General features: G+C 38.3%; 1 protein-coding gene across 3 annotated transcripts; it reads right to left on the bottom strand.

Moving 5' to 3' along the window:
* Positions 1-2096: 2096 nt before the first annotated feature.
* Positions 2097-9480, bottom strand: LOC110463903 (WAG22 antigen-like). 3 transcript variants are annotated; one of them, XM_021518826.1, is made up of 10 exons: positions 9331-9480; positions 7501-7568; positions 6576-6636; positions 5772-6209; positions 5119-5556; positions 4465-4902; positions 3812-4249; positions 3160-3597; positions 2464-2595; positions 2097-2185 (listed from the first exon to the last, which is right to left on the bottom strand). In XM_021518826.1, exons 1-9 carry the CDS (start codon positions 9440-9442, stop codon positions 2489-2491), a joined length of 2538 nt encoding a protein of 845 aa, XP_021374501.1. In that variant the 5' UTR covers positions 9443-9480; the 3' UTR covers positions 2097-2185; positions 2464-2488. The 3 variants fall into 3 exon arrangements, with proteins under 3 accessions (XP_021374501.1, XP_021374500.1, XP_021374502.1); XM_021518825.1 differs by lacking the exon at positions 2097-2185 and having other exon boundaries at positions 2463-2595; XM_021518827.1 differs by lacking the exons at positions 2097-2185; positions 5772-6209 and having other exon boundaries at positions 2463-2595; positions 9331-9479.
* Between the last annotated feature and the right edge of the window lie 644 nt (positions 9481-10124).

Below are 10124 nucleotides of genomic sequence, written 5' to 3'. Positions count from 1 at the left end.
AAAGCGCAGAAACAAGCTGCAAGATTACTGTTGGATGCTCCATTTGATGCACCATCAGTAGAAAAGTTTTCTTCATTAGGGTGGTTACATTGTACCAATTGGCGAATATTTGAAATTCAAAAGAGGTGTTATGGTGTACAAATGTATAAATAATCTAGTTCCAGGATATCTTTCTAATCAATTTAATTTGTCTAACAACATATATACTAGATCAGCATCCCAAAACTCTGTCAAGGTACCCAAACACCGTACCCCATTTTATTCCAAACACTTTTTGGCACAAGGGAGCCAGATTTGGAATAATTTACCGATTGAAGTACGACTCTCTTCCTCCTTGACAAAATTCAAACAAAATGTGATTGGTAACATTAAGAATGCGGTTTAATTGTCTTTTATTTTTACTATTATACTTTTTAGATACAGCTTTGATTTGTTTTATTTTCGCTAAATTAGCGTGTATTCTGTCAATTTTTAGCTTTTGCTACATTAGCATATATGTAAATTAGACAATTTGTCTTTTAATGAAAACCATAATGGGTTAAGCACGGAATATATTTCGTGCTTCTGTGATAATTTTATTGTAATTGTATTGAACGACCGTTTAAATCATAAAATAACTGTGATATGAATTGCTGTTTTAGTAGACCAACAATTATTTTATGTACATTTATTTGCTGTGATACTACTTCGTCTTTTAACTAACCAATTTTACTAACAGAGGACCCTGTGGAAGATTAGCTTTGCTAAACAGGTTTTGTATCCTCAATAAATAAAGTTGTTTATTATTATTATTATTATTATTATTATTATAGCCTATATAGATCATTGCTACTGCTTAAGTGGACGAATTTACGGGGTCGAAAGTTTTATCAATTTTACAAACAAATGGTAAATATACAGACTAACAAATTAATAGAGTATGAAATAATCGTTACAAATATATTGTAAACAAGATCAATTCAACGACGAAAATTGGTCGGAAGTAAATATGAAAATATTCAAATCTTAACGTTCAGTGAATGTCATGAGCTGACAATCTAATGGCTAAGATGTTCAGGAACTTCCCAATACCCTGGCGTGCATTTCTACTAATATGTTATAGACATGTAATTCCGTTTAGTGCGTTTGAATCAGTTTTACTCATCTTGTACTGATTGCAAATTTTAACTTAAATAAAATAGTAATGGTGACACGTTTTCAGATGAGAGAGCTATATATCCACTGACAATGGCGACAATGGCATTTCTACCAATTCCTCTTTACTTTGTCATACTGAACATATTGAACATACAATGTACAACAAATTTAATTGATTAAGAGATCGGCCGTGATTTTTATATTGCTATTCGATCCCGGTGAATTGAAAGCAATAAATAGGCTCGTCTGTGATTTTAACGTGCGTTAGAAGGGGGATAACTCTAAATAGGTTTACATATTCCAGACAAACGGATACTTCTTTATATTATAGGTCAAAAAAAGAATCTTATATAATGATTATAGAACAGTAAAGAATTTATTGTTACAATAGTGCTGTAGATTGAAGCAACATATAGTAGGCCAAGATAATAACTAAGGTTGATTGAGTAAAGCATTCTCAAATTTTAGCTACTTTTTTCTAGTATATACAATGTAGATGTACCAAGGTTGAAAGTCATAGTTCTTGTCCTAGAAACGATGTTGCTTAAATTTATTTTATTTTCATAAAACATCGGGTTTACTGGCAAAGTTTGTTTTAAGAATCGAACGCCATTTTAAGTTTTGTGAAGCCGGTCTTTGAATTTGACATATATATATTTTTTCATTTTCATTTTAAATTGAGTAAAAAAACACGTGAGAGTAAAATCTAGTTTGTTCAAGTATTTTGAAACTACAAAGGAAATTACACAACAATATACGATAGCAATATCTTTCAAATAAAATGAGATTCCCATGGACCCTTTCCAGGACATAAAAATGACCCCTGAAAATGAGGCGGAGATAATATCCATTTTCTTTCATTCCTACACAGTCCAATAGGAGAAAACATCTAGATAATATCACGTTACATATACATACATACTGAATTAGTAGAAACATTCCAAAGAAACAAATTAGGTGAAAACAACATTTATTTAAAAAAACATCGAAGAATATCATTATTCAAATACGGTCAATCGGTTTGTTCGCAGTTTATAGATTCACTTTCCTGAAAAATAAAATAAATGTTTTGTTACATGTGTGAGTTAACGAAAACACGTCCAATGTCATGCAGTAAGAAAATCCAATACATCAAATGTTAACGGCGTAGTTCCTAATTTAAAGATTTCTTTAAAAAGATTGAAATAGTCACTAGCTTTGTCTCGTGAAACATGATCAATCCCAAGGAAACAAAGAATTATGTTTTCCAGCAACCATGGCAAAACATATGTTAGCAAATTGAACCAAATTGTTAGAACTTGTCAGGAAATAAGCCAACTCACCTACCAGTCCATACACTCGGTTATCCAAGCTACTTTTCGACTGATGTACTCTCAGGAATTTCAACGAACATCAGGGTATCTTCTAGGATATCGCCATCAGACATATCCATCCAATTCCGGGAGAATCGGTTTGATTCTGTTAGAAACAAAAATTCGAGATTAATACAAATTACTAGTCAATCAATTTTAATTGACATCATAGAAACAATAAATAAAACGATAAGTATATAAATCTCAAATACCGAAATAGTAAAAAGAATATGCTGGATTCTCAATTCATAACAAATAGATCTATGCTGACAAAACACAGGCCATTCGGATTGATATGTCTCGATTATGCTCCGCTTTGACCATCAATGCACATATCGGACAAACAAATTCAAACGGAAAAACGTAATGTTGATGGAGATGCTCAAAAAATCAGTGGACCATGAAAGGTAGGCCGCATCTAGCATTTGATGCATGGGTTTGGATCTACTACCTTAGATGCATTTATGGTCCAAGTTTGGTTGGTCTAGCGCTATACTTTCAGTGAAACTAACTCAAACGCAAAATCGTAATGTCGACGCCGTCGCCAGAAAAGTAACACCTTAATATCGCTTCAACTTCGTGGCGGCAAGACAAAAACTATATGTGCGAAACATTTTACAATATCAGAGTCCCTAATGTTATTACAGTCATTGTGCAATACCAATTTTACCTCTACGTCCAAACGTTCCCTGGATTCCTCCTGTAGCGTGTCCGTTGTGGTCCACGTCTAGTGAGGCCGTCTCCTTAACTCCACCGAGGTCCACTCCCGCGTTCACTCCTCCACTTATGTCGTGGTAGTGGTCCATATCCACATGTGCCTGCACATGTGCAATGCCTCCAAGATCAAGGCCCGCATCGACTCCTCCGCTTACGTGACCTTGGTCGTAGTTAGCGTGGACACCGGCACTTCCGAATTTGCCAACATTGCCGGACACTCCAATATCGCCTCCAGACAGATCGCCATGGGAAAAGTGAGCATGCCCGGAGACACTTCCAACTGGTGTATGTAAACTTCCGCCTGCACTCGAACTACCATCGCCTTTACTTCCGGCGTCGACACTGCCGCCAAAAGAATCGGTGAAAAATCGTCGCTTTTCATTGCTTTCATCTGAAATAATGGCAAAAACAGATTATCGTTTTAGCCTTCCATATATGCTTTGACAAAGCACTTTTCCAAATTTAACTATGCCACATAGGAAACTAAATGATCCAACAGGTAAGAATGTTTCTTGGGTCTTTTAAACAATGACGATATCACGAAACATCTGACACCAAACAGATTATTTCTGGATATTGGAACATGAACGCACGGCGAACTTTACCTCTGCGTCCAAACGTTCCCTGGATTCCTCCTGTAGCGTGTCCGTTGTGGTCCACGTCTAGTGAGGCCGTCTCCTTAAATCCACCGAGGTCCACTCCCGCGTTCACTCCTCCACTTATGTCGTGGTTTTGGTCCATGTCCACATGTGCCTGCACATGTGCAATGCCTCCAAGATCAAGGCCCGCATCGACTCCTCCGCTTACGTGATCGTGGTCGTAGTTAGCGTGGACACCGGCACTTCCGAATTTGCCCACATTGCCGGACACTCCAATATCGCCTCCAGACAGATCGCCATGGGAAAAGTGAGCATGCCCGGAGACACTTCCAACTGGTGTATGTAAACTTCCGCCTGCGCTCGAACTACCATCGCCTTTACTTCCGGCGTCGACACTGCCGCCAAAAGAATCGGAGAAAAATCGTCGCTTTTCATTGTTTTCATCTGAAATAATGGCAAAAACAGTATATCGTTATAGCCTTCCATATGTGCTTTGACAAAACTCAGTTTCCAAATTTAACTATGCAACATAGGAAACTAAACGATCCAAGAGGTAAGAATTTTGCTTGGGTCTTTTAAACAATAACGATATCACGAAATATCTGACACCAAACAGATTATTTCTGGATATTGGAACATGAACGCACGGCGAACTTTACCTCTGCGTCCAAACGTTCCCTGGATTCCTCCTGTAGCGTGTCCGTTGTGGTCCACGTCTAGTAAGGCCGTCTCCTTAACTCCACCGAGGTCAACTCCCGCGTTCAATCCTCCACTTATGTCGTGGTTTTGGTCCATGTCCACATGTGCCTGCACATGTGCAATGCCTCCAAGATCAAGGCCCGCATCGACTCCTCCGCTTACGTGATCGTGGTCGTAGTTAGCGTGCACACCGGCACTTCCGAATTTGCCCACATTGCCGGACACTCCAATATCGCCTCCAGACAGATCGCCACGGGAAAAGTGAGCATGCCCGGAGACACTTCCAACTTGTGTATGTAAACTTCCGCCTGCGCTCGAACTACCATCGCCTTTACTTCCGGCGTCGACACTGCCGCCAAAAGAATCGGAGAAAAATCGTCGCTTTTCATTGCTTTCATCTGAAATAATGGCAAAAATCAGAATATCGTTATAGCCTTCCATATGTGCTTTGACAAAGCTCATTTTCCAAATTTAACTATGCCATATAGGAAACTAAATGATCCAAGAGGTAAGAATTTTTCTTGGGTCTTTTAAACAATGACGATTTCACGAAACATCTGACACCAAACAGATTTTTATTTGATATTGGAACAAGTACGCAAGGCGAACTTTACCTCTACGTCCAAACGTTCCCTGGATTCCTCCTGTAGCGTGTCCGTTGTGGTCCACGTCTAGTGAGGCCGTCTCCTTAACTCCACCGAGGTCCACTCCCGCGTTCAATCCTCCACTTATGTCGTGGTTTTGGTCCATGTCCCCATGCGCCTGCACATGTGCAATGCCTCCAAGATCAAGGCCCGCATCGACTCCCCCGCTTACGTGACCTTGGTCGTAGTTAGCGTGGACACCGGCACTTCCGAATTTGCCAACATTGCCGGACACTCCAATATCGCCTACAGACAGATCGCCATGGGAAAAGTGAGCATGCCCGGAGACACTTCCAACTGGTGTATGTAAACTTCCGCCTGCGCTCGAACTACCATCGCCTTTACTTCCGGCGTCGACACTGCCGCCAAAAGAATCGGAGAAAAATCGTCGCTTATCATTGTTTTCATCTGAAATAATGGCAAAAACAGTATATCGTTATAGCCTTCCATATGTGCTTTGACAAAACTCATTTTCCAAATTTAACTATGCCACATAGGAAACTAAACGATCCAAGAGGTAAGAATTTTGCTTGGGTCTTTTAAACAATGACGATATCACGAAATATCTGACACCAAACAGATTATTTCTGGATATTGGAAAAAGTACGCACGGCGAACTTTACCTCTGCGTCCAAACGTTCCCTGGATTCCCCCTGTAGCCTGTCCGTTGTGGTCCACGTCTAGTGAGGCCGTCTCCTTAACTCCACCGAGGTCCACTCCCGCGTTCACTCCTCCACTTATGTCGTAGTTGTGGTCCATGTCCACATGTGCCTGCGCATGTGCAATGCCTCCAAGATCAAGGCCCGCATCGACTCCTCCGCTTACGTGACCGTGGTCGTAATTAGCGTGGACACCGGCACTTCCATATTTGCCCACATTGCCGGACACTCCAATATCGCCTCCAGACAGATGGCCATGGGAAAAGTGAGCATGCCCGGAGACACTTCCTACTGGTGTATGTAAACCTCCGCCTGCGCTCGAACTACCGTCGCCTTTACTTCCGGCGTCGACACTGCCGCCAAAAGAATCGGAGAAAAATCGTCGCTTTTCATCGATTTCATCTAAAATGAAAAACACTTGTATAGTGTATAGTACATGCATTATCTGCTAAGCAGTCGAGGACTTATTTAAAGATTATATTGTTTTAAACAAATTGCAAATATTTTTGAAACGATACAAAATTTTAATTTTGTTTTGTTTGAATGTTGTTGGGGGTTGGGGGGTTTTTTTGGGGGGGGGGATTCTTGTTTAAATGTAATTATTCATCTATCTTTTCTTGTCACAATTCTTTTTATTGTGTATGATGTCAATGAACATAAACATTAGATATATGTACTAAAGTGTAATACTTATTCAGTACCGCCAGATATATCATTTTACTATTTGCTTAAATTGGCACACATATTCATAGGTTAACTTGATTTTACCTTCCAGCAAATCTTTACAGTCAGACCCGAGCAGCAATTTGACTGCGCCTATGTCGGTATTCTGTAAATGAATAAAAATCATATTATACAACCTGATCTGAAATAAAATGGCTGGATTAAATCTCGGTATGTCAGCAGAATTCATTTCGGGCTTGTAACCTGACCTCATGTAAAATCATAATTATGTATGTTTACTGTAGGAATTCCTCCTTACACCATAGTACATTTCTCTCCACATTGCCAGTCATACATTCTTATTTGGTTTTGCACATGTTTAAATATATATATATACGTATAGTATATTTTGGTTGAACACCCCTATATACTTATAGTGTGCAGTGGTTGAACACTCTGGGTTAATAAACGTTTAATGTGTACTTGTTTAACAACCAATTTATACAGGTATAATGTGTAGTAGTTAAATACACTGCATACAGGTATTGTGAGCAGTGGTTTAATACCGTGTATGTTCTGTATAGACATGTATTGGGTACAGTTGTTGAACAAGTGGGTTTCTTCATACACATGTATAGTATGTGTTGATCATAATGATTTAACCCTCTCTGTTTATACAAGAATAATTGCGAAGCGGTTTAATTATCCGTATAAACGTATAATTTGTAGTGACTGAATGCTTTGCATAAACCTGTTTAAGATAATTGGTTGGACAATATCCATTTATAAATGCATGATACATGAATTTTGTTATGTATACTTTGTAAATGCAAAATTGTACTGGTTGAACGCTCTGTATATAGATGCAAACTCCATGTATTTAGTAGCTGACTTTGTTCAGTATGTTAATGCCAGGGTAACTGTTACATAGAAATGCTACCAATGTACTTCAGTTTTGATAAAACAAATAGACAATAATGTTTTTTTGGCCGTGATGTTAATTGCATTGTTATTTCTTTTTTAAACTTACCACTTTCCTGTGTGATTTCACAAAAGAACCACTAGAGTGAAGACAATAGAAACCAGCCAATCCAAGAGCTGCAAATATACGACAACAAGGATACTGACAATACAACCTGTCAAGCAAATATACGACAACAAGGATACTGACAATACAACATGTCAAGCAAATATACGACAACAAGGATACTGACAATACAACCTGTCAAGCAAATATACGACAACAAGGATACTGACAATACAACATGTCAAGCAAATAAACGACAACAAGACTCGAGACAGTAAAACTTGACATGCAACTAAACGATAACAAGGCTAGAAACAATTCAACTTGTCAAGCAAATATACGACAACAAGGCTAGAGACAGTAAAACTTGTCAAGCCAATATACGACAACAAGGCTAGAGACAGTAAACCTTGTCAAGCCAATATACGATAATCACTCAAGCCTCACGCAATAACTTGCAATTGTAACTCAATTTTAAGCAGGATCTCCCTGTCATCATATATCCATTCATTGTATAACGTAATAATGTAGCTAGCTCTGCTGATATACTCTTTCACATTTTATAAGAAACAAGCACATTCGTGGAATTTATATCCCCCGCTTGCAGGACATATTGTAGGTAAACAATATTGAGGTTAGGTTTAAACTTGTGAGTATCGTGCTTTTGAGACATATGTAAAGCTTGAAACTCGAAGAAAGAAAAAGCCTTCTGCACAAATCACATCGGTTGGCAAACTTAGCATGTGCATACGGAATTTGGTTGAAATATCTGCACAATACCTACAGCAATTATCACACGAAAACCAAAGAGTGCCCGAGATGGGTGGAAAGACAGGAACACAAACATTGATATCAAGTTTGAAGAAATTTGGCTAATATTTGCTAGAGTTATTAAGCGGAAACTGCATATAATGAGGTTTTACGTTAATAAAGGGGCCAATACTCTGCCAAATGGAGTCCGATTAAGGGTTGTCAACCTTAGCCGAGCCCTTCATGCGTTGAACCCTGTTACTAAGTTTGAAGGCAATCGGAAAATATTCCCGAGAGTTAATGAACAGAAACGGCAGATAATGACATTTTTCGTTATTCATGGAGCCATAAGTCCGCCAAATGGAGTCCGCTGAAAGTGGTCATCAAACTTGGCCATGCCCTTAAGGCATTTAACCCTGGTATCAAGTTTGAAGAAAAACGGTTAACATTTGTTGCAGTTATTGCACGGAAAACGGCAGCTGACGTTTTTTGTTATTCAAGGGGCCATAACTCCGCCAAATAAAGTCCGCTGAAAGTGGTCATCGAAGTTGGCCGAGCCCTGAAGGCATTTAATCCCGCTACCAAGTTTGAAGAAAATCGGTTAACATTTGTTGCAGTTATTGCACGGAAACGAAACGTGACAAACAGACAGACAGACAGACAGACGGACGGACAATCCCAAATTATTAATAATAGTTAAAGAATAATTCATCTGTCGTAGTCAAAAATTGAAACATAAGTAACGGTTGTATAGACGCTTTTCCCATTTTTTCTGTATCTAACATATTTCGGAGCTATATAATTCAAGGGACCTTGAGAACTGCTGATGAGTTAAAGGATGAAATGGTCACAATGTGTGGTAAAATATTTAGACAGACTAATTTTAAAGTAGGATTTTCCTTACTTCGTTCTTCTAATGAATATTTTATTGCAGAAGTAATTTCAAATACTTTTGAATATAAAATTGGTAAATTCAGATGTATTTTCTGATGTAGACAGGTGAATTGATGAATTGAATTAGTCAAAATATTGTTTTATCGTGTAGAAATACAATAAACAAAACTAAAACAGTGTGATACTTACATTTTTCTTCGGGAGAATAGTTGACATAACAAATGCACGTTAAATCTTGGGTTAAACTTGTTGTTATAGACACAAGTACCAAAGCTATGGTACAATGTACAATTCCTCGCATCGTATTATGTTGTTTGTTCCGTCCTTAGAACGTAAATATCCAATGAGCTGCTCACTTTTATAGGCACTTGCAATTTCAAAATGACACAAACATGACGTCATATTGGATCAAAACAACACATGTCAGTGTTCTCACGGATGTAGTTTTACCATTGTTTACGTAATGGCCAATCCTGACAAAGCATGGACATTGGTGTCGTCGTTATGGAATGCTGTCGGGGGTTAGTACGTCACGTCGTCGCCGATTAGGGAGAATATACGTTCATTGCTATGGATTTAGTTGGAATTATTACGATGAGTGATAATAATTCTTGCACTCACGGAGATAATGTTTCGTCGTAATTTATCTATTTTGTTTAAAAAATATATATATAACATTTGTTGAAACAAAAGCAGACGCAGTTAGATATATAGATTTAATTAAGATTATAGTTGTTATTTGCAGTTTGAGTAACAAAATTCTCACGACTTTTCTCATGATTAATGTGCCAATAATTTAAGTTAACCATTAACACTCAATCTTATTAACTTTAAATCAATATATTTGTTTGCGAGATGGAAGCGCGCATGGTCTTAATGTTAGAGGAGACTGGACTAATCCAAGAAACACATTGTTTGGCAGGTAACACCGGTCGTTGTGAAGGCGAAGACAGTATCAATTGCTCCGCAAGAATACTCTGATT

Source organism: Mizuhopecten yessoensis, unplaced genomic scaffold (assembly GCF_002113885.1).
Source record: "Mizuhopecten yessoensis strain PY_sf001 unplaced genomic scaffold, ASM211388v2 scaffold10939, whole genome shotgun sequence".
NCBI lineage: Eukaryota > Metazoa > Mollusca > Bivalvia > Pectinida > Pectinidae > Mizuhopecten > Mizuhopecten yessoensis.
Note: the sequence above shows the minus strand (reverse complement) of the source record. Positions and strands in the feature narration are given on the sequence as shown.